General features: G+C 34.6%; 1 protein-coding gene across 1 annotated transcript; it reads right to left on the bottom strand.

The window, feature by feature from the left end:
• Positions 1 to 23,235: 23,235 nt before the first annotated feature.
• LOC139857436 (peroxidase 72-like) lies at positions 23,236 to 25,875 on the bottom strand. The gene is made up of 4 exons (XM_071846187.1): positions 25,669 to 25,875; positions 24,443 to 24,634; positions 24,166 to 24,331; positions 23,236 to 23,654 (listed from the first exon to the last, which is right to left on the bottom strand). Exons 1-4 carry the CDS (start codon positions 25,873 to 25,875, stop codon positions 23,242 to 23,244), a joined length of 978 nt encoding a protein of 325 aa, XP_071702288.1. The 3' UTR covers positions 23,236 to 23,241.
• Between the last annotated feature and the right edge of the window lie 1,057 nt (positions 25,876 to 26,932).

Below are 26,932 nucleotides of genomic sequence, written 5' to 3'. Positions count from 1 at the left end.
CTACGCCTTTGTAACGTTGTGCTGAAATTTCTGACCTACTCGCACTTAAACCGTCGCCACGGTCAAACGAAGACGAGTTAGGTTCTGAAAATTGGTCAGCGGTTAGAGGACTCACATACGGAGCCATGTCCACTGACTACGTGTCTTTTCGATTTGTATAAAGGTCGTAACATCTGTCCGAAATCAGCTTTTTGTTTCGATCTCTATTCTTGTTAAACTTACCTTAGTGTTGATGAATGATGATGATAATGATGATGTTGATGATGACACTTAAACTTAATTTATGCACTTTTAAACCTTCTGGGACAACATACTGACCTAGTAACCTTTGACTTAGGTTGACGAACTTTCGGACCGACTTACTACCTGCATACATTTCATATCGACTTTTACTGCTTATCCACTATGAGTTACAGCTTCCCTCTTTACTTATACTATTTTTGGGACTGAGAATACATGCGCTTTTTATGTTTTACTTACTTGACACGAGTACTTAAACTTTACGTATGTGTGGATTATATAACGACATAAAGATTCCCCTTAGCACGGTAACGTTTAATCATTGGTTTTGAACCGGTGAATGCGAATATTAGATATGGATTCATAGGGTTTGACATCCCCACTCTGGCTAGTTGTGCTAGCATTTAATGGGTGTTTGATACTTCTAGGACATACGCACTCATCAAGTGTACTTTTAGGGGGTATTACTATTACGTTAAGTTAGTTACCGGGTGCCCACGGATACACATATACTTTATCATACTGATTCGAATTATTGATTTAAACTGCTTGTTGAAGCACTAAAATTTCGTGGTCTACATTACTGATTACAAACAAACTATAGCTCACCAACATTCGTGTTGACTTTTAAGCGTGTATTTTTCAGGTGCTTAGACGATGTTGCTTTCGCTGTTAGACTTGCTGTCTTGGTGTTATAGACTTGCTGTTATGGACCTGCTGTGTTAGATTTCTGCTGCATTACTTAGAGATGTCTCAATCATGAAATTTTTATCTTGCATTCACAACTTATGTTATTTGAATAATGGCTTTGTAATGACTTCTGTGTCACGTTATCTTTTGTAAACGCTATCTTTTTATGAATGCAAAACTGGTTTTCAAACAGCATATAGTGTTTAACCGTGTAAAGATCCTGTTGTTGATGAATCGTACACGATAGTTTTGTACGGGGCGTCACATTTGGTATCAGAGCATTGGTTGTAGGGAATTAGGTTGCATTAGTGAGTCTAGACCGGACCGAGTAGGATTCACTAATAGGACTAATCTACAACTTGCTCGTTTACTTGTTTCTGCGGAACCTGCTGCATGCTACTATGTTATATTACTGCATGTTACTGCTTACTACTGCTGCATGTTACTGCTTACTTATACTGCCGTATGAACTTGCTGCATGCTACCGTTTCCTTTTACTGCTATGTAAACTCGATGTATGCTTTGATCATCCTCGTTACCGCATGCTACTGTCTACTTTCGATTGCATGTTACCTTTGTTTAGTACTGTTGTTATTGCCATGCTATGTACTGCGGTAGACGATCTAGGTTGCTGTAGTGCCTGATTTCGTGCTTGCTGCCCATCTGCTTTTCGCTGTACCAACTTGGAGAACTTATCCTTCCCAGTTCAGATGTTTTTCTGAACTACTTTCCCACTCGTCTAACCCTAAGAACTAATAATGTAATCCACCTGTTACTACTGTTCCACCATTCCAGAGATTGAAACATTACTTTACGCAATCTAGAAGGAGTACCCCTCGGATTACACGCCCACTAAAGTTGATCCTCGGAGGAGGAGATATGTGAGGACTTGTCGGAGTAACCGCACCCCGATCTCACCCTAATTAGCCACATACAACGTATGAACATTAGAAGGATGTTCAGTTTCCGCAAGTTGACTCATATCCCGTACGCTTTCATGACCGTCACTTATCTCTTTCATTCTACACCACTACTCGACGATCTAACAACACTTCTGAACTTAGGTCCCTAACACTCTTAGGCATTGGAGAAGTCGGGAGGACATCTCCTTTCACAAGGTTATAGTGTCTTCCACTGATGCTTAGCCGTACCCAAAGACTTGGGAATCGCCTCAAAACATATCGTATTACTACTTGCTACACGTACAACTCAACGCGAGACCCAGCTCGAATTCCTAGAAAGGAACCTAATGACATTACCTGAACCAGGACATTTTGAAGAAAATTCCGGGACATTTATGCAATGATGCATGATCTACGGAACCTACGCACCCACACCGAGAAACCGTGAGATTGATTATGTAGATTTTGTTTTGAGATAGCATAGATAAAGCGCCATTAGATGAAATTGAGTAGAACTTGAAGTGATCACGTTACATTGACCGTATGGGGTGATATTGGAATGAACGTACGATTTAGTACAATATAATGACGCCAGGCCAGCGTGATTATATTGAAGTAAATCATGTAGAAGTCCCAATGTTACTATATAAGGAATATGAAGTGATTCAGATAAAATTTTGGTAGGAACGACTTGAGTATACGCATTATGGTCTATTAGAGGTAGGGAAAGAATAACCGCGTAGCCCAGATGCTGTACAAGAAGGGCCTTGATTGCAGAATTGATAACCCAAAAATCTGTTAATGATATAGACACCCTGGATACTTAAGGAAAAAGTTCTCAAATAGGAAAAACGTTGGACTTACTTGCGGTAGAGCAATCGTTATCTCAGCTATGGAGACCCGCATGGATCCTGATTTTAGTTAGGGTACGTTTCGTCACAACATTTTATTGTCTCGAAGTTATTTAGTACTAGAGCAATAGAAACCTTATATCTAAGGACCTTAGTGTTGTGACTAATAAGCCGTTAACAACTATGAGAGTTAAGTATTCTCTAGGACAAGCTAATGGTAAGCTGGCAGAGATAGAGAAATGATTTAAGGTAGTACCTTAAAATTAACAGGTGGGTCATTTGGAGATGACCGCATGCCAACAAAACTTGAAAATTTTAATGAAGTAGTTGGAAAGGATTAGTTACCTATGCACAAACAAATATTATTTGAGAAGGTTGATAGAATTTTTCGCGATAGTATAATAATATTTGGTCGGAATGAACCTTAAGATTAACCTAATACTCATCAAGTCAGGAAGCTTGATATAAAAGTTGGAATGGACTTTAGGAATAACCTAATACTCATCAAGTTAGGAAGCTTTGATGAAATAGTTGGAACGGACTGGCTTTCAATGATGAAAGCAAAAGTTATTTATAGTGAGAAGGTCATTCGTATACCTTGCAAGCATGGTGAGTTGTTAATAGTTTACGGGGAGAGAAGTAGCCCGAAGTTGAACCCTATTAGTTGCATGACAACAACCCGAAATCCCACAATGGAAATGGGAAGGAATAACAATGGATTTCATCATGAAGCAACCAAAAACGGTAGGCGGCTAGGACACTATCTGGGTAATTGTTGACCATCTCACCAAATCTGCTTAGCCATGAGAGGAACTGATACAATGGACCAACATGCACAACGATACATAGAGGAAATTGTATCCCGTCACTTCAGCGATTCGAATTCTATATTAAGGACTACATAAGAATCTTATTTGATACTCATTCTTACGCGACTCTGAATCCTAACTTATTCTGAGAGAATACTTAATCGATGATAATCACACCATCATCCTTCTTACTTCAATATTAGTCATATCAGTTCGAAATATTCCAAAATCAATGGGTGGTTAATTCTCATCCTCATACTCTCCCTTTCGTATCTCACTTATAAGCAACAACTTTACACTCAAGCATTTTTGGTCGAAAGACTTATGCCCTACCAATAGTCATCAACCACATTTAAACTCAATGGTTTTTAGTACCTCAAAGATCACCCGAAATTTTCAAAATCTTTTGCTCAATCCTCATCAATCTTTTTCCAACTTGTAACCTCCGAAATATGAAAATTTTATTTGCCAAAATTTTTCACACACTATTTTACGGTACGATCCTCTCAAGGTTTTATAAAAGTAAATTTATTTTATTTACCATTCGTGCAAATTTTTGAAATCGTATATTTTATATAAAATAAAGTAAATGATTACTTATTTTTGACAAATACATATGAAATTTTACTTTCACTTTACAAATCAAATCTTCTATTCAAAGGATATCTTACTTTGAATGGTACGTGTTGTACATAACCCCAGTTTACTAAGAACTTCATTTCTTTTCTTACGTTATCACCTTAAATGATTTCTATAAAATTTTCGTTGCTTATTATATAAAATTTTTCGTTGCTTATTCGTATCCAAGTCATTATAAAGAATGACAACCGTCGAAATTAAGAAATTTATGTATGTGTGTATGTGATGAAGGCACTTACTACCACGTCATGCAGAGCCTTCGGGCATCCACTAACACTTAAACCATTCAAAGCTATTACGTTACCCCAAGGATCTTATTTGCCACGCCTGTTGGAACGATGCTCTTTCTTGCATAACTCTAAGTCCTGACTTATTCCGAGTGATTCTCATTTAGTGATATTAACACCATCAGTATTCCGACTTTAGTATTAGTCATAACCTGTTTGGCATTTTGCAAAGTCAAGAAGCGATTAACTTCTCATCCTCATGCTCTATCCTTCATACCTCACTTTTTAGCAACGGCTTCACACGTGAACATTTTTGGCTCAAAGACTTATGTCCTAAAAATTATCAAAACTACATTTAATTCATTAAGTTTTCATTACTAGTGACATGTCACCCGATGATTTAAAGATTTTTCACTAAATATTTTTCAACTCGTAACCTTTGAAATACGAAAAACTATGTTTATCAAAATTTTTGCACGTTGTTTATTTGTGCGGTCCTCACGAGATTTATGGACAAATGAAAATAATAAAATTTTCCTGTCACTTATGCGATTTATAAAATCATATATGTATGTATATATTTAAGTTAATAAATTTACCTTTACTTATTTTTGGTTAGTACATACCAAGTTATACCTCCAAAATTATTTAAAAATCGCTCATTTATTGAGTTGTTTAACTTAAGTCAAATAGTTTTGTGCAAAATGGTACACGTTGTACATACTTCTAAATTTACTAGGAACTTCGTTCCGTTTATGTTGTCACATCAAACGTTTAAAGGTTTTTCAAAACTTCCTTGGTTGATTTTATTAAAGGTTTTTCGTATTAGACTACACCATGTATGGATCACACTTCTTCTCGCCCTCCGATAGGGATGAAGCTTATCATTAAGATCTTTTTTAAAAACTCTTGAGCCACTTTAGATGGCAGTTTTATAAAATTTGTTAGTAAGTCTTTGCGCTCATAAAATGTTCCTTTTAAGGTTAGACATGGCAAAAACGCGGGCCGATAAATTAGTTTTCTAGGGTACACTCAGTGGTCACCCTATCGTAGGAAAGGCACTGGGCGGGTTTCTACTCTCAATGTTTCATGACTAATCGCAACACCCTCGTAAACATCATCTCTATGAATCAGTAGTTTGAGGTACAAGGAATCGTTTTCGAGATTCTTTTCACTTGGAGTAAACCATTCTTTAGAACCAAAAGTTCACGTATCTTCTCATCCGCGCATCCCCTTAAGTATAAGGATAAATTCATAATGAACCGCTCGAAGAGTTCACTCTCGTTCGAAGATCACACCTTTCGTGCAATTTTCTTTCAGAAATGTAATATAAGATACCTTAAGAGTCTATGAATCTTGTTATCCTCTTGAAAGGGGACTGCTTAAAACATCTACGACACTGATGTGGATACTCTACACATTCCTTCCTTCGTTGGTTACAACTATATGTTGCTCTAGATAATGTTAACCCTAACTTCAACATGTAACTGAAAGGATAAAGTTACATTATGGAACTGTGCTTTCATTCAAGGATAAGATCACATGTATCATGGAAAACTGGGTGATATCCTTCATTGTTCATTCAGACCATCCTAAAGAAGCTATAAATAGTTATGGCTTGCATTGCATGTAAGTCTGATTAGTCACTTTCAACTAAAAATTTCAATTCATTTATTCAAATGAAACGTTTCTTAAATATCGGGTTCTTTATACCTATGGCCTCCTTCCGAAATTAAGGGATTAGTAAAATCCATGGCTAACACTATCCAGACATCAAATCGCATGGTTGTGATCACCATGTTTTCCATTCTATCTGTCAGCTTTGTATTGTGACATAAGCGCTCAAAATTTTAGAGGAGTTTGGTAACATTCATAATGCATTTCATGCATCCAGCTTACTGAAGATGCCTGTAAGGCTAAAAACATTATCTTTCCTTTTGTGGGCATATATTCAGATGACATACACATGTTAACCGGAAACGAAATCAATTTGTTGATCACTTAAGACAAGAGACTTAATCAATGGCATATACATATTCATACTTTTATATGCCCAAGCACCTTCCAAGGTAAATAGCTCACTTCTGAGCCATGAGTCTCTCGGAACTTTGATACGCACCCCCTTCTTCAAATTTGGTACCATTTTTGGTCACTCCTCAAAATTTTGGGACGAAATTTTCTTTAACAGGTGGGTAATGTAACGACCCGGATTTTTCGACTTGCTTTCGTGCTTTGTGCTTTCACGAAACTCTGTATATGTGCGTACTGAGTTAGTTTATGCTCTGGGATCTTATTTAATGATTAATTACTTTCATTAATATCTTACGACGTGCTATTAAGTGTGTAATCACTTAACTTGATCCCCGAATGCTTTTACGACCGTTGGTGTCACTTGATGATTGAAACGAGCTATGTACTTGGTACACGTTTAACTTTGGTCATAATCGGAATATTATGACTATGTAATACTAATTGTTATTTTATAATAACAATTACTTGAATTTTTGGATGCTTAATTACGCTTAGTAATTTACTAGAGCACACTAGTTGGTCTTGTTGGACTTTCTACCTTGTTGGACTTTAGCACACCCTACACTAGCTAGTGGACTATTTAATTAGCCCAATTATAATAAGTTAGTGACTCATATTAATGAAAGACAAATGCTCATTTATTAGAGGGAATATACTAGCATTTTTGTTAAGCATTATCCTTAATGTTGCATGGGATCCTAACATAAGCACCAACTTTAGACAACCATTAACCAAAAAGTAAAAAGTTGTCCCCCTTATCCCCCTCCCATACCCACGGCCACCACACCCCTCCCACCTCCTCACCACCTATAAATACAAGCCTTATTTCACCCATTCTACACTTGATCTCATTTGCAATTTACACACACTTACTCTCTAATTCTCTCTCTAGTCTTTCTCACTCTAAAAAGTGTAAGTTTTAAATTTTCTTCTTCTTCTTTTCTTCTTCATAAAGTCGACATCATCATCATCATTTTATGGATCTACCTTTTAGCTTTTGATCTTGTTATATCTTATAGATTCAAACTTGGGTTTGAATCCTTCAAGAACATGAAAGATTCAAGCTTTCTAGCTTGGAATCTTCATTTATTTGTTAGATCTAGCTTGTAATTTCTTTGTTTTGTTATAAAGCCAAAACTTGTGTTTATGATCTTCATGTATCTTAAAGATCCAAGCTTTATGCTTCAAGATCTTCAAGAACACTAAAGATCCAAGCTTTCTAGCTTAGGGTTTCATTATTATGTTAAAGATCTTAGCTTTTTAGCTTATGGTCTCATTACTTTCATTATTTTGTTAAATATCTTAGCTTTCTAGCTTATGGTCTCATTAATCTTGTAAAAATCCAAGCTTTCTAGCTTAGGGTTTTCTTAATACTTGATCTAAGTTATTATTGTAGATCTCACTTACTTGGAACTTTTTTGTGATTGTTGTGATGATAAAGATAAAGTCTTTATCATCTCATATGATGGAGATGCATAAACTTGTGTAAAAAGGACAAAAATTGAAGCTTTATTGGATCTATGCAATAAAGAGGCAATCTTGATGTTCAAAACTTGTAGAATGATAGATTTTACTCTTAGTTGTGTGTTGATGGTTGAACCTTGGTCAAAGTGATGCTAAAACATCAAAGAGTTGTACACTTGAATCTTACAAGCATCAAGGATGAGAACCGTGATGAGCATCTAGCACCAAGAATCTCACCGGAGCACTTGTTGAAATTTCTGACCTACTCGCACTTAAACCATCACCACGGTAAAACGAAGACGAGTTAGGTTATGAAAATTGGTTAGCGGTTAGAGGACTCACATACGGAGCCATGGCCACTGACTACACATATTTTCGATTTGTATAAAGGTTGTAACAGCTGTCTGAAGTCAGCCTTTTATTTTGATCTCTATTCTTGTTAAACTTACCTTAGTGTTGATGAATGATGATGATAATGATGATGTTGATGATGATACTTAAACTTAATTTATGCACTTTTAAACCTTTTGGGACAACATACTGACCTAGTAACCTTTGACTTAGGTTGATGACCTTTCGGACCAACTTACTACCTGCATACGTTTCATATCGACTTTTACTGCTTATCCACTGTGAGTTATAGCTTCCCTCTTTACTTATACTATTTTTGGGACTGAGAATACATACGCTTTTTATGTTTTACTTACTTGACACGAGAACTTAAACTTTACATATGTGTGGGTTGTATAACGGCATAAAGATTCCCCTTATCACGGTAACGTTTAATCATTGGTTTTGAACCGGTGAACGCGAATATTAGATATGGATCCATAGGGTTTGACATCCCCACTCGGGCTAGTCGCGCTAGCATTTAACGGGTGTTTGATACTTCGAGGACATACGCACTCGCCAAGTGTACTTTTAGGGGGTATTACTATTACGTTAAGTTAGTTACCGGGTGCCCACGGATAAGCATATACTTTATCATACTGATTCGAATTACTGATTTAAACTGCTTGTTGAAGCATTGAAATCTCGTGGTCTACATTACTGATTACAAACAAACTATAGCTCACCAACATTCGTGTTGACTTTTAAGCGTGCATTTCTCAAGTGCTTAGATGATGTTGCTTCCGCTGTTAGACTTGCTGTCTTGGTGTTATAGACTTGCTGTTATGGACCTGCTGTGTTAGATTTTTGCTGCATTACTTAGAGATGTCTCAATCATGAAACTTTTATCTTGCATTTACAACTTATGTTATTTGAATAATGGCTTTGTAATGACCTCTGTGTCACGTTATCTTTTGTAAACGCTATCTTTTTATGAATGCAAAACTGGTTTTCAAACAGCATATAATGTTTGACCGTGTAAAGATCCTGTTGTTGACGAATCATACACGATGGTTTTGTACGGGGCGTCACACTTAGACTTGAGATGCAAGCCCGCCTTGATGAGTGTAGCATTGTATTTTGATATGGTTAAATGATGTCCTGAATAAGGCTGTTATAAAGGCAATTATTGGGTATAATATAAAGCATAGACACATGTATGCAATATATGATTTGTTCCTCTAAAATGTTTGGAGTTAGATACTTTTTGAGCTCCTCGATGAATGAATAAGATATTTGTGTGGCCGCACCCAGATGTAATTAAGATGATACTTAATTAATTTGGTGATCTAATTCAGTTCTAAGATCGAGAAACAAAATTATTAAACAAATGAGAATGACCGATGATCCATATCTCAAGTTTAAATAAAGTATCTGAAACAAAAGGACGAATGACATTTAAAACTTACCATAAACAGTTTCGAGAAACTACCCTCACATGAATTTGGGGACAATGACGTGTTGCTAGACTCTTACTATTATTTGTATAGTTACTTGGTGTTGTGCCATGCACAAGTGGAAGTCTGTAGGATTAATGTGCAAGGTACAACATATAACTATATAGCCAACTTCATTTGAGCCTTCGGGGTCACATACATATACACCGAGACGTCAAATAAAATATATATATGATGTATATATATTACTCAAGTAACAAAATAGTAAATCGAAATTAATTCATTTATTATTCATATAAATAGTAATGAAACGAAATTAATTAATTTACTATTCACATGAAAGCGACATGATAGAAATTATTAATTATAAGTTACATAACATACCCATAAAGTATTTGAGAAATACGACTTTTAAAACCAAATCAAACTGATATCACAGACAAAGAAATCGAAAATAATATATTCTTTTGATTTGCTTATTGCTACCATACAAACGGAGTATATCATATATTCATATATATATATGATCGTTGGATTATGAGATCAGTAAGTGAGAAGAGAGAAAAAATAACATTTTGATTTTGCTTTCCTTTGATAAATCTCAACATACACATACGGAGTATTATCGATTAATGTATTAATATAATTGGATTATATTAATACGATATTTGAGTTTGGACTAGCATCCATTGCCGGTCGTTTGAAGTGTAGTGTGGACTATCCAAATAGGCGGTCATACTTTTGATCGTAAGTTTCTCTCCGTCTCATCAATTTCTCCAAGAAAGGTATATCGTTAACTCCTCTTTTGTTTTATATTCATGACAATTATTATGGTGTAATTGGATCATTGGGATAAATTAATCGTGTGCATGTTTCATTAAATATATGAATATATAATCTTGTAAATGTTTTTATGAAATAATAAAAAATTATTATTTTAACTATCCGCTGCGTTAATCTGAAATTGGTAAAAGTACACACGGTTTTCCAACAGGTTGGGTATCGGGACAGTTAATAGTAAAAATCGGGCTCTTTTGGAAAAATGGTGGAGGAGATTCAAAGTGGAAAACAACTTACTTTGGATTAACATCATTAAAAGAATTTATGGTCAAAATGGGGGTTTAGAGGATGTTTCGAGCAATGAAAATGCTTATCGTAATTTCATCGGGTCAACATGGTATAATATTTTAATGGATGGAATAAACTTAGATGTTGCGGGAACTGAATTTAAAAACTCTTTTTAAAAAGAGATTGGTTTTGGGGGGTTACAAAGTTTTGGGATGATTTGTGGCTCGGAAATACTCAACTTAAGTGCAGATTTTGAAGACTTTATTTGCTTGAATCCGAAAAACATGCACTAGTGAAAGATAGAGTTACGTGGGGTGAGTCGGGCTGCAGTTTTTCTTGGAACTGGTCTAGGGTTCCAAATGGTAGAACAGGTGACGATTTAATGGTTTTAGTGGCTGAAATATGTGGCATTAATAGACCAAGCATGGAACATGATAAATGGCTACGGACCTTAAGTTCCAACGGATTATTCACAACTAAACGTCTTGCAAATCTCATTGATGAAGAGAGTTTACACAACACTGTTGGAGGATCCGAAACTATGAAAAAAAATCTTGTTCCTTTAAAGCTTCAAGTCTTTGTATGGATAGCAAAAATGGGTCATCTACCGGTGCGTGTTGAATTGGATAAACGGGGCATCGATTTGGGTTCGGTTTGTTTTGTAGTGACCCGAACTTTTCCATGTTTATATATATATTAAATGAAATTGTTATTTACATGATTAAGTGTTTCCAACATATTAAGCAATCAAACTTGTTAAGACTTGATTAATTGAAATAGGTTTCATATAGACAATTGACCACCCAAGTTGACCGGTGATTCACGAACGTTAAAACTTTTAAAAACTATATGATGACATATATATGGTTATATATATAGTTAACATGATATTATGATAAGTAAACATATCATTAATTATATTAATAATGAACTACATATGTAAAAACAAGACTACTAACTTAATGATTTTGAAACGAGACATATATGTAACGATTATCGTTGTAACGACATTTAATGTATATATATCATATTAAGAGATATTTGTACATCATAATATCATGATAATATAATAATTTAAAATCTCATTTGATATTATAAACATTGGGTTAACAACATTTAACAAGATCGTTAACCTAAAGGTTTCAAAACAACACTTACATGTAACGACTAACGATGACTTAACGACTCAGTTAAAATGTATATACATGTAGTGTTTTAATATGTATTCATACACTTTTTAAAGACTTAAAGACACTTATCAAAATACTTCTACTTAACAAAAATGCTTAAAATTACATCCTCGTTCAGTTTCATCAACAATTCTACTCGTATGCACCCGTATTCGTACTCGTACAATACATAGCTTTTAGATGTATGTACTATTGGTATATACAATCCAATGATCAGCTCTTAGCAGCCCATGTGAGTCACCTAACACATATGGGAACCATCATTTGGCAACTAGAATGAAATATCTCAAAAAATTACAATAATATGAGTAATCATTCATGACTTATTTACATGAAAATAAAATTACATAACCTTTATATCTAATCCATACACCAACGACCAAAAACACCTACAAACACTTTTATTCTTCAATTTTATTTATCTAATTGATCTCTCTCAAGTTCTATCTTCAAGTTCTAAGTGTTCTTCATAAATTCTACAAGTTTTAGTTTCATAAAATCAAGAATACTTCCAAGTTTGCTAGCTTACTTCCAATCTTGTAGAGTGATCATCCAACCTCAAGAAATCTTTCTTATTTACAGTAAGATATCTTTCTAATACAAGGTAATACTCATATTCAAACTTTGATTCAATTTCTATAACTATAACAATCTTATTTCGAGTGGAAATCTTACTTGAACTTGTTTTTCGTGTCATGATTCTGCTTCAAGAACTTTCAAGCCATCCAAGGATCCTTTGAAGCTAGATACATTTTTATCATTTCCAGTAGGTTTATCCAAGGAACTTGAGGTAGTAATGATGTTCATAACATCATTCGATTCATACATAAAAAGCTGTCTTATTCAACGTTATAAACTTGTAATCACTAGAACATAGTTTAGTTAATTCTAAACTTGTTCGCAAATAAAGTTAATCCTTCTAACTAGACTTTTAAAATCAACTAAACACATGTTCTATATCTATATAATATGCTAACTTAATGATTTAAAACCCGGAAACACGATAAACACCATAAAACTGGATATAAGCCGTCATAGTAAAACCGGGGGCTGTTTTGGTTGGGATAATTAAAAGCTAAGAAGAACTTTGATTTAAAAGCTATACTTCTGGAAAAATAATTTTTCTTATGAACATGAAACTATATCCAAAAATCATGGTTAAACTCAAAGTGAAAGTATGTTTTTCAAAATGGTCATCAAGATGTCGTTCTTTCGACGGAAATGACTACCTCTTTCAAAAATGACTTGTAACTTGTATTTTCGACTATAAACTTATACTTTTTCTGTTTAGATTCATAAATTTAAGTTCAATACAAAACCGTGGCCACTGGAATCACTCAAAACGGATTAGAAACGAAGAAATGGCGAGTAAAACAAGATTGATAAAAACTACTCATTTTACCTACGTGAAAGTTAGTAATAAATCTATTCCAACCATAACCTAATCAACTTATATTGTATATTATGTAATCTTGAGATACCATAGACACGTATACAATGTTTCGACCTATCATGTCGACCCATCTATATATATATTGCGGAACAACCATAGACACTCTATATGTGAATGTTGGAGTTAGCTATACAGGGTTGAGGTTGATTCCAAAATATATATATAGTTTGAGTTGTGATCAATACTGAGATACGTATACACTGGGTCGTGGATTGATTCAAGATAATAGTTATCGATTTATTTCTATACATCTAACTGTGGACAACTAGTTGTAGGTTACTAACGAGGACAGCTGACTTAATAAACTTAAAACATCAAAATGTATTAAAAGTGTTGTAAATATATTTTGAACATACTTTGATATATATGTATATATTGTTATAGGTTCGTGAATCAACCAGTGGCCAAGTCTTACTTCCCGACGAAGTAAAAATTTGTGAAAGTGAGTTATAGTCCCACTTTTAAAATCTAATATTTTTGGGATGAGAATACATGCAGGTTTTATAAATGATTTACAAAATAGACACAAGTACGTGAAACTACATTCTATGGTTGAATTATCGAAATCGAATATGCCCCTTTTTATTAAGTCTGGTAATCTAAGAATTAGGGAACAGACACCCTAATTGACGCGAATCCTAAAGATAGATCTATTGGGCCTAACAAACCCCATCCAAAGTACCGGATGCTTTAGTACTTCGAAATTTATATCATGTCCGAAGGAGGATCCCGGAATGATGGGGATATTCTTAAATATGTATCTTGTTAATGTCGGTTATCAGGTGTTCACCATATGAATGATTTTTATCTCTATGTTTGGGATGTGTATTGAAATATGAAATCTTGTGGTCTATTGTTACGATTTGATATATATAGGTTAAACCTATAACTCGCCAACATTTTTGTTGATGTTTAAAGCATGTTTATTCTCAGGTGAATATTAAGAGCTTCCGCTGTTGCATACTAAAATAAGGACAAGATTTGGAGTCCATGTTTGTATGATATTATGTAAAAACTGCATTCAAGAAACATATGTCGATGTAATATATTTCTATTGTAAACCATTATGTAATGGTCGTGTGTAAACAGTATATTTTAGATTATCATTATTTGATAATCTACGTAATGCTTTTGAAACCTTTATTGATAAAATAAAGGTTATGGTTGTTTTAAAAATGAATGCAGTCTTTGAAAAACGTCTCATATAGAGGTCAAAACCTCGCAACGAAATCAATTAATATGGAACGTTTATAATCAATATGAACGGGACATTTCATGTTTCCCTACATGCGATGACGGTATCGAGTCCATTGACCATGCACTCATCTTTTGTAAACATGCGATGGATTTCTGGGAGAAGATCCATAAGTGATGGAAGTTGGATACAATAAACAATCTTAGCTTACATGACTCTTTTTGCGGTAAAAACTTAAAGATCACATCGAGTTGGGGGACCAAACTTTGGCAAGCGATTGAATGGATTGGTGGGTATTACATTTGGAATAATCGAACTCAAAAAACTTTCAAGAATAAGTGGTGGTCTCGGTCGGTTAACTTAAAAGAGATTCAAATATAAAGTTTCGAGTGGATCTCTAGTCATTCACGAAAGAAAAAGTGGGATTGGAATCAATGGCTTGTAGACCCGTCGATTTACCTCGGATAGTTATTGGAAGTTGTATCTACAATTTGTGTTCATGTTGTCTATAGCTTCGAGTAGTTTGTTGTTTTAGTCTTCTGCCCAATTTGTTCATACCAATTTTCTCGGGCATATCTTATACAGTAGTGATAGATAGGTTCCTCGAGCTGTTGTATATCTCCTTGTAAATCCTTTTCTTCGTTCTATATAATATATGGTTACTTTTTTTTTTAAAAAAAAGCAAGCTATAACATGTTGAAGACATTTATATTATACAATTTGAGCATAAACTATATAAATAACAGCAACTCGAGCACGAATAGCATTTCAGGAACTCAATGTGTCACTCGTCAAGATAAACCGACGGGTTCACGAGTCATTGGTCTCAATCCCACTTTTTTTTTTTTTTTTTTTTTTTTTTTTTTTTTTGCGTGAGTGGCTAGATGTCTACTAAAAAATTATATTTGAATCTCGTTTAAGGTAACTGACGCACACCACCATTTGTTCTTGAGTGATTTTTAATTACGGTTTTTTCAAATATAGTATCCACTAATTCATTCAATAGCTTGACATAATTTAATCCCCCAATACGAAGTGATCTTTTGGTTTTTACCACAAATAGCATCATTAATAATACTTAGATTAGACAAAAATAAATGTATTTATTTTCCTTTAAAATATTTAATTGACAATTAATCAAATTTTACAAATATTTTAACTTTGTATTTATTGATAGTGATTCTTATACTACTAATTTTGTCTATACACCACTAAAATTTATTACTATGATGTTGTACAGTATAACGCTTCAAAACATATTTGGCAGTGTATGATTAAACTTACTAGTGTAAGGATCATCATTTAGTAGATAAGTTTTCTAGTAGATTATGTAAATACATTATACATTATACCTCCTAAAACATAAAAATAATGAATAGTCAATTTTTTACTTTTTACATAACAGTTTAAAACTTTTTACTTTTACAAATTATTTTTATTATATTATATCATACTTCCTTCTAAAACATAAAAATAATGAGTAGTGGATTTTTCTCCTTCTAAAACATAAAAATAAAATGAATAGTCAACTTTTACTTTATACAAAAGAATACAATTTTTCGTTTTTACAGATCAATTTAGTTCAAAAGATAAATTACAATACATACATCTAGATTAATAACCTTTTTTTATATTGTTTAGAGAAATTACGTCGCTGCCCCCTAACGTTTGTTCTAGATTTCACATTTGCCATTTTTCTTTTCTTAACTTGGACGATCACTCAAGTATTATTAGTTATCTCGTTGGTTCCTTTACATGGCGATCGCTACATTTGGTTTGTTAGTGATGTCGTGTACTAACCATGTGATGGGTATATTTGGTATAGGAGGTGATCCTCACACACTATTTTTTGATCCATATACACTTGTATCTCATAAAATTACAATTATACTCCTGAATTAATCTAGGGAGTTAAATTTATATTATTATTCTAAGTATAATCAAAGGTATAATAAGTAATTAAATGTACATGATCAAAAAGTGGTGTGTGATAATCACCTCCCCATTTGATATTTCAGTCAGGGGCGTACCTTATGTGTTAACACTGTTGAACATTGAATACCCCGTGAATATTACTTTATTATTGGTGCGCTATTTATAATGACACGAAGAACCCTAGCAAACCCTAATGGACCTAGTCCACAATTGGACTTGGGCCTAACTCTAAACTACCGTCTAACACTCCCCCGCAGTTCGAACGGCGAAATCACGAAAGTTCGAACTGGAAGGAGATACAAATATCAAATAAATAAAGAAAACATAATATTTTTTTTTCTTGATTTGTTGCTCTGATACCATGTTAAATGATAAAACCCGTGCCTATTATTGATTATTGATCGCCTATTTATAACGATGACATAAAACCCTAATAACCTAGTAAACCCTAACGGACCCAAGCTTACATATCGGAATTGGGCCAAACCTATTATCTAACACTCCCCCGCAGTCTGAGCGGCGAAATCGCTAAAGCTCGGACTGGAAGAAAATGCTTAATTACAAAATAAACAAATAAAATTAACTTCTTCTTTTTTTCTCTTGTTTGATGCGCCGAATAGCCAGATATTCGCGGATTTGGTTGCTTATTGCTTGACTGCGTATTCCTTTTCCGTAGCGTTTTTTTTTTCTTTTACGCCGTGGCTTGCTTTGCCTAAGGATTGAGCAGGACTTGGGCATAGAACTTTTGTCGACGATAACAGTCATCTTCAACGCTGCAAAAGAGATTATTTTTTTTTTATTCCTCTTTTTTTTCGGGGGTTGGAACCTAGTCAAGCTAGGCGGCTCAGCCCCACGCCGATGATTTTATTACAATAAAATAAAGGACCTCCGCATGTGAGGATATGAGTAACATCACCATCAGCCCGTAGTATGATATTGTCCGCTTTGGACACAAGCCGATCACCGACGGGCTACCCGCGCACGAGTACAACCCCGGATCGCACTTCTACCTCACGGATTTGCTTCTCGGGTAAACACCCTCAAAACGCGTCATACCAGAAGAGGTATCCACACCCTTATAAGGAGTGCTTTGTTTTCCTCTTCCACCGATGTGGGACGAGTCTGTTACAACTCTCCCCCCCTTCGGGACACTGCGTCCCCGCAGTGCACATCGATGCGGGCCCCAGCTCTGATACCATAAGTAACATCACCATCAGCCCGTAGTATGATATTGTCCGCTTTGGACACAAGCCGATCACCGACGGGCTACCCGCGCACGAGTACAACCCCGGATCGCACTTCTACCTCACGGATTTGCTTCTCGGGTAAACACCCTCAAAACGCGTCATACCAGAAGAGGTATCCACACCCTTATAAGGAGTGCTTTGTTTTCCTCTTCCACCGATGTGGAACGAGTCTGTTACAATATGTTACGATTTTAACCACGAGCATATGTGAAGGAAATAAAATAAAATAAAAAAGGAAAAAAAAGGAGATAATAAAGAAATTAACTACAAACTAAATTGGTGGATTACTGATTTGTTTGTAGCATGTGCTAAATAAATAAAATATTATATGCAGAAAAGGAACAAAAACTTGTTCGAATTGTGTGACCGGCTGAAGCAGGCTACGCCGATTAGTCTTTATTTTTGCGGCTGAACAAAAAGAAATAAAAAAATAACAATAAAAATAATTTAAACGGTGATGTTTGATAATTGCGGTGGTGGCGGCTTGCCTTGGTGATGGGTAGGTTATAGATAGAAAAGATGTTAAATATGGATTTTGACGGTGATAGTGAAATTTGACGGGTGGCTTAGAGCAGCGGCTCATGGCAGCCGACTAGATCTCGGGATCAGACCTAAGCTCTTGATACCATGTTGAACATTGAATACCCCGTGAATATTACTTTATTATTGGTGCGCTATTTATAATGACACGAAGAACCCTAGCAAACCCTAATGGACCTAGTCCACAATTGGACTTGGGCCTAACTCTAAACTACCGTCTAACAAACACTACTAGCATGAGCTACCAGGGAAATAAACCATCTAGTGAATTTTTTTTTTTTTTTTTTTTTTTTTTTTTTTTGAGTTTTAACTAGTGATAATATTGAATAGTGTACATTTTTTCGATGACACCATTAGATAATTAGATAAGAAACTTTTTTAAATTTTAATTAGTGACGCCCGTAACTATAATTTCTAAATCCCTTAATGATTTAGTAATATGTTACCTTTAAATAGTGGTTCAAGCGTCATTTTGTCTTCAGTTTATTTACAACTATCGTCTAACAAAGGTTTTTTTTAATCAATACAGTATTATTCTCTTATACACAACAAATGAACAAGTGTATGTATTTGAGAAATGATGTATCGAAACACAAATTACAAATGAAGTTTTACAAGATGACATTTATATCCTTTTAACCAATTAAATATATGTAATATTTAAGTGGATAAATCATTACTTTTAAGTTACTACGTATTAACATTCCATAAAATATTCGTAAATAGTTATCATAAAATTAAAAATTTATTATGGAGCCACAACACAAAACACTAAATTGAAATGATGTACACTTGAACCACTATGATTATCCGTTTTACTGTCGGTGGATTCAGTACCGTTATATAAGTTGTGCCTCCCTTGGCGTAGGTCAACACATTATAATCACAAATATTAAAATGATTATTATATTATAATTATTATGTAAATATATCTTCATTTTGCAAAAACCTTAATGAAATTTTGAAAAGGAGATCGAGGAGATGTCAACCGAAAGTAGATTTTATTAAACAACGAATACATTTAAAAAAAGACTTCCTCTAGAGGAGTAGAGACGAAATCACAAAAATGTAACACCTTATATTTGAAGTTAAAAAATTGCAAACATAATCAAGTAAGTCAGAAACTTCTATAACGGGTAAGATTAAAAAATAACAATTTTACGAAATCTTCAAACAATAATAATTTAAACGCACTAATCGTGGACAAATGTTCTTTGAATAAATGATCAATAGATTGAAGGAGGTAACACAAAAGAAGAATAAATGATCAATAGATTATATGTCATTACTATTATAATAAGTTATAAGTTATTACTATTATAGTATAGAGTTATAGAGTTCTCGTTGAATATGATTATATAGATGTGTCAAGGACCCGTTAGAATTTAGGTTAAATTTTATATAGATACTCTATGAATATGTATCCGTGCATAACATAGAAATATGGTCCAGCCCAATTGTAGATAGATGGGTCAAGGACCCGTTCAAGTTCAGGTTAGGTTTTATTTGAATACTCTATAATAATTACCACAAACTGCGTATTTGATAATATCTAAACCACGCAAAGAAATGTTTAATCGTTAGAAAGTCTATCTAACATCTTTCTCCAATGAAAAACATTCACTTTACGTGGTAGCACTTTAGACCATCTCGAGCTCGTATGAATGTGAGAGGACTTCACCGAAAAATTACCAGCAGAAGATAGATTCCACGTCCATGAATCACATGAATCTCCCAAAGTAGTGCCAAGAAACTGCCAAGAAGCTGAAGGTGCTACGTGTTTTCACTGCATCTCATGGCAAGACCAACACTAATTACATGTGTCATCTAGGTTCTTATCAACAAAGTTGGAAAAAATGAATCCCTCTTGTGGATAAGGAGGTTTACCTGTGATGACTCTGGGCTGCTCGTAAAGCGGGTTGTCACTCCAAATTAATCGACTTGTAAAGCGAGTCAAATACTTAGTTATACCAACAAAAGAAAATCCGCATGCCATTTATAAATCTATGTGATAACCTACATGATTTGTTAACTTCATGACGAATTAGACGAGGGCAGCGAGAGACAAAATGGTCATCACCGAAACAATTATTAAACCAGAACTACATTTCCAAACTTGCGAAATTAGGTGTTAGCAAGCATAATGTGAGGGTGGAAACCAAAGTGCCACATTGGACATGAAAATAAACATATGTATGCATATAAATCTATGTGTAACTCCCTCTACTACCAGTTGGTTTATAGTACTAAGGGACTCTTTAACTTGTATGTGGGACATGTTGTTTGGGCTATTGATCCTACAAGTGGTATGAGAGCTATGCTATTGCCCAAATGTGGTGGACGATGCAGTGGGCGCACCACTAACGCACATAGCGACGTGGCACATCTCTCGGTTGTATGCAATGATGAGTGGATATGGTTATCGTTCGAGGGGAGGCCTTAAAGGGACTTAGGTTTGAGGGGAGGTTTGTTGGGGTGGAAACCAAAGTCTCACATTAAACATGAGAAGAAACAAGTGTATGAATATAAGTTTATGAGGAACTCCGTCTACTACCAATTGATTTTAGAGTACTAAGAAACTCTTGAATTTGTATGTAGGACATGTTATTTAAGCTATCAATCCTACATATAATTGCTTGGTTGTGCAAACCATTTATAAGCAATGACCATTTTTTTATATTTTTATATTTTTTCTATGCTAATAAATGTGAATTTAGCTTTTTTTTTTTAATTTTTTTTTTTAATTTTTTTTGCGAAAAAACGAGAACTTTTATAACAATTGAAAATGTTTTTGAAAAGAGAGCGAAATCAACAAGAAGTACAAAAGAAGAAACTGGTGCGACTCGTACCTAGAAAGCAAATTCAACGAACTATCTATACCGAGTTGTGCCAAATCTAACTGAAACTAAACAACAACTAAGAAGCAAACTAAAACCACGAAAAACATATGATAAAGATTAACAAAACAAGAAGACGTGAAACCGATGAAAGAAACACAAAAGAATTTAAATATCTTTAATCAACACGCCGAATCTAGCCATTTCTGTACCCTGCACCGCTTTTTCCTTACGCTTTTGCTGAAACTTGTTCTTAACTGGCGGATGAGGGATATCGCTAGAATTAATAGGGTGAATTGTGACCGGTTCACTCTCGGCCATACTTGTCATTGTATTGTCAAAAGTCACGAGAGCCTCGTCTGTCATGTTATGCATTGTCGACACCGAAGATCCACACTTCTTAACATCTTTACCCGCCATATACAGATGTTGAATGGCTTTCCCGTAATACAAATCTTCTTCATGATCAACAAGCTTAAAAGAACCCGAAGTAGATGCAACATTCTTTCTTGACCGCGCATTCACTTCTTCAAATTGATCCCTAGGAACTTTTCTATCTAGAACATATCACGACTTGCAATAACCTTCACAAGAGGGGTCCTCACAATCGCAATAAAGCCTTCCACTACGTCCAATCAAAATCGGAGTAGGCCTATCATCCTTCGGCGCATTCTCTCGCCTCGCCTTCAACTCTTCCTTCTTTTTCTTCTTTTCTTTTTTTTTCAAACGCGCCAATCTTTCCGCAAAAGTGATGTTGTCATCGTTATCATCTAAGATAACATGGAAGTTTGCCCCATCGCCACAAACCGATCCAATCTCAGGCCCAACAGTAGCAGATTTGGACTAAAAAATGGCCCTGGAATTATCCGACCTGGACCCCAAATTATCCCTATCAACGGACTCAAACTGAATAGAGGGCTCGTTCTCCGCAACTCTTGGCCCAACAGAAAGACCCGGACTATTAACTCGACCAGGGCTATCACACTCGGCCCAATCACAACATCACCATCAGAACCCAAAATAGAAGCAGACATCATGGAAGCAGTACCAACAGGAGCAGTATGCTTGGAATCCCTCATCAAAACATTAACCTTCTTCGAAACTTCACCAATATGGGAAGAATATAAAGGATGATTATCTTCAAACGCAACTGTTGCGTGATCCACAAACAAAACTGATGACGCTCCACTTGTAACCATGAATCGATTCGTAGATTCTAAGAGCTTAATATTAACGTATTAAAAAGAATACGAGGTAAGCTAGAGGTATCGGATACTTCCGACACCCAAACATTGCATTTTGATCCACCTTTATCCTTGATGTCAACGTTGACCGATCCATGAATATGATTAGGGCACTTTGACTTAATGAAAGCAAACATGGAACATACGTTGCCTAACGAAGATGAAGATGTAGCAACTTGAATCACCTCACCAAATTGCTCGGCTATTTCCTTCACGTTTTCTTTGTATACGCACGTTATCGGAACACCCAAAACTTCGATCCACGCAAATCTAAAGAAGGAATCGGCCAGTTCTGATAGAGGTCGAATCAACACAAAATCATCAGATCTAGCTGTGATAATAATTATTGAAACTTGCATCATCACCACAAACCAAAATTCGTCCGAAAGAACTAAAAGTACTAATAGTAGCGACTTGAGCTTTGCAAGAAATCAAGAAGCTTGAAAGCTCGACGTCCAACACGGGTAGTGAATCAGCAATTAGCACCGAAAGATTCAATTAATGTGCTTTTAAAGTTCTTATTTCTAAATTATTTTTGTTTGATCATTTCTCATGATCCCTAAAAAATTGAACTCCCTAAAAAATCAACTAATATGGTTGTCATCTATACAAAGCTTTTAGACTCCCATTACTTGAAACCACTAAACTACCACTAAACACAAATAAACATATACGAGTAATATAACACATGTATGCAATATCTCATAAATCAAAGGATCGCCAAAAATTTCATGGCAGGATACAACTTTCACCACATAAATAAAAACTTAATTAACAATTCATATTACATATAAATTAATTTACTAAATGACATAATCAAATTAAAAAGGTCCATATATAACATTATAACATATGTAAATATTTAGAAGACTTTATCATGATACCCCTCTTTTTAACTGTTTACTTTCGTGCATATCTTCCTGATTTCACCACTTTTACCAATCAATGGTGTAATATTACCCATTTTAACCATTGACTTTGCAAATTGCTGGAAGAAAAGTTCTTGGTCTGCAGCATATTGTTTCACATACTGCATTGTTTGTTGATTTTGAGTAAACAATATTTCATCAGAGCTTAAAAGACCCTTATAAGCTATTAAATTCTTGTAGTAGCTATTATCGAATATTGTTGGTGATACGGGGTCTAAGAAAAATAGGTTCTGATCACCACCGGATCTTGGGCAGTTCTGGCGGAGCTTTGCAGCGTATGATTGGTCTAGAGTATAAACGGCCTGACCGTTTCCCGTATTGTTGTATAGCCTTTGTCTGAAACTGGTGCACCTAGCATTTCCTATAGTGTGACTTCCTGCAAAGTTTATGCACCAATAGTTCATTAAGGTTCTGTTATTGCATCAACATTATAACAGACTTTTCAATATCATTTTGAATATTAACTCTAGATTTTAAGTTATTTTGTTGAATTATTAATGTATTGTCAAGATTTTCTTCTAAGATATAAAATATGATCACTAAACGATGTATTTTTTAATTTTTATTTTTGAAAGATCAAACACTATCATTAATCAACAAAAATGTTACAAAGATAGGCTGCTCAAATAGTTAGTAATTAATAAACTAAGATTGATTACAAAATAAATCATTTAACTAATGATAAGTTTTTGAAAAAACATTGCAGGACTAGAAGGTTGTCAACAGTTATAAGTATATGCTTTTGGACAACTTTTTAACCATTCTACCCACCATTAGTTAATTAAATTTTAAATACAGTCACTTTATGTAATAACAAACAGGATATTAGGTATGTTGGTTTTAGTAATTAGCCATGTTGATGCCTAATCATATTTAAATCTTATTACCAGAAAGTGCTACAAAATCAACAATGTCAAGACCCTTGAGCTTAAATTTGGTAAGAATGGTCTGAAAAGTGTTGTTTGGAGCTGGAATGTTTTGGTTAGAACCACTCAAACTTGCATCTAATGAGTCTCTTCTGCCTAAAGGGACTTCCCAACTAGGTCCACCAGCCTGCACAAGTTTAAAACTTGTTAGATAAATGAATTGCAAAAAATATATAAATAAATAAATAAGTAAAATTATTTTATGTAATTGTGATTGATATTGATATAGTTAGCGCACCAGTACGGTGGAGTCTCTAGCTGCAAGAGCCAAGGCATCTGCACATGAGACGGTTTGAGGGCACGCCTTTTCCAAATCAGCTTTGATTTCGTCAATGACTTCGAAGCCACGAGCAGAGTTGCGGTTAGGGACTGACCCCTTTTCACTAATTATGCTTCCACTGTTGTCAAGAAGTATTGAAGCATCACACCCCTAAATGATCAACATATAGAGTTAGTTTCTGGTCAATGTAACAACTAACATTGCTTAAAACTTTATTATAGGTTATTATAGACAGTTAATTGTGACATTTAACATGCCAGTAGGGTGCGTTTGATAAAGTATGATGATTACACGTAATGATTCAAAATTCGAATGAATCAAAGATTCTGAATGAATTCGGTTCTAAATGACAATAACATGTTTAATCATGAGTCTGAATGAACAATATGGTCTAGTAATAAAGTAAAATCAACGTATTAACGTTTTAAACAAATAAATAATTACATACTCTGTATATAACTATTTAATACTCCGTAAATATTCTGCTTATAAATTATGAAGGATATTGGTGCAAATGGAAGTGTTGAATGATTAAGAAGGTATTTTAACACTAAACGGTTCAAGACATATACTATATTGTGGTTCAACGTCATTTGTCATTCATATATCACAAACAAAAGTGCCGAATGCAGAATAATTTAGCGCTGAATCATTTAATTAAGTAAATAAAACACAACCTAAATTAGTGAAGTGATACTCTAATCTTATGTCTCTGGTAAATAGTGGTCTAACATTGAGTTGTAGCTCAGCTGGTAGTGGCTTGCCTCTCTTAGCGAGAGGTCGGGAGTTCGACTCCGCTGGGGTGCAACATTGCACTTAATGTTATCCCTTGACCTGAAGTATCCATCCATCTCGTAAGGGGTTATTCACGGTACTCCGGACCGGAGAGTTAAACTCAATTGACCCTTAAATCCCCCTTGATTGATGTCAAGCATGGACCGAGCCCGACACATTTATTCTATGCTTGATCAGCAACTACGAGAGATGAACGCGTGGGTGGTTAAGTCCCCCGAGGTGATCCCAAACTGGTGTTCAAAAAAAAAAAAATAGTTATCTTTTTAGACAAATAAAATTAGGGTGGTGAAAAAAAATGTGACTAATATTGGCCTAAATTAAATTTCTACTATTGTGACGAACAACATACTAGTAAGAATATATATGGGCCGTTGGAGCAATGAACGAACCTTAACGAAACAATCATGGAAATGGAGTCTGAGTAAAGAAGCAGCCATACGAGCCTCTTTTGCAACAGCTTTTGCCACAACAGACTGAACAATGTTTATAGCCTGTGGACAGGTTTTGTCATAGAACTGAGGGTAGAGGTAAGAACCATTGCCTAGAGCCAGGATTGAGATCATGAGGACCATGATCATGGTGATTGATCGAGCCATTGTGTTGTGATGGGCTAGCTTACTTTTAAGGAATGTACACGAAGTATTTTAGTTAATGAAAGAATTGTGTTTGTGATGGAAGTGGAAAATCGGATTGAAGTATTTATAGGAACAATTTGTGGGGTATAGGTGGTTGTTACAAAAGGTGGTAGTTTATTAATTTATGATAACTAATTTATTTTTTATTTTATTTTTTTAACGACGATTTTTTAGCATCAGTAGATCATTTCTTTCAACGACCCTCATCATTTGCACGTACCACACACGTTCGGACGGAAACCCGAACCCGATCGACGGTACCCGGGAACACAATTTATTTTTTATTTTGATAATGATATACTTTATGCATCTTTAAATTAAAAGGTGATGGAGATAAAAGCTTGTGCAACTTGGGCCAAGCACGTCAAAATGTTTATTCTGATCTTAAGTATAGTAATTAAGTTTTAAATCACTAACATGGATGTTAGGATGTATATGAAGGTTACATTTATTCTACTAAGTGCTTTTTCTGATTTGTTTGGACATATATAGTTAACATGGTGATTGGTGAATGATTATATAATAGATAGATTATAAGGATATAATTAGGGATAGAACATTATATTAAGAGAATTAATTACATGTTGTAGTTAATCGGTGCAATCACGTGATGAGGGACATGAGTTGGTCAACCAAGACTCCAAATCGAAATTTTAATTAATGGAAGTGGAGTAGATCGAGCTACCTACTATGTTGACAAATGATCGTAACAAATTATGAAATTCTAACTGCTATAAAATAATAATAATAATAATAAAAAAAAAAATCATATATATTAAATGTTTAAATTTAGCCATTATTCTTAACACAAACAGCGTTTTTATTGCTTTTAAAATCAGCAGAGTATTTGAAAATGTAAAGAAGAAACAATAATATTAAATGCCTTCTAAGTAAACGTATAATGCCGTCTAAGTAAACGAAGAAAAGATACAATACTATCAAATGCCGTCTAAGTAAACGTATAATTTTAATCAATTTTATACTGTATATATCGAGACTGTAGAGGAGTTAGAGGCGA

This window comes from Rutidosis leptorrhynchoides, chromosome 7, assembly GCF_046630445.1.
Source record: "Rutidosis leptorrhynchoides isolate AG116_Rl617_1_P2 chromosome 7, CSIRO_AGI_Rlap_v1, whole genome shotgun sequence".
NCBI classification, from domain to species: domain Eukaryota; kingdom Viridiplantae; phylum Streptophyta; class Magnoliopsida; order Asterales; family Asteraceae; genus Rutidosis; species Rutidosis leptorrhynchoides.
The sequence above is the reverse complement of the archived record's forward strand: the minus strand, read 5'-3'. Positions and strand labels throughout refer to the sequence as shown.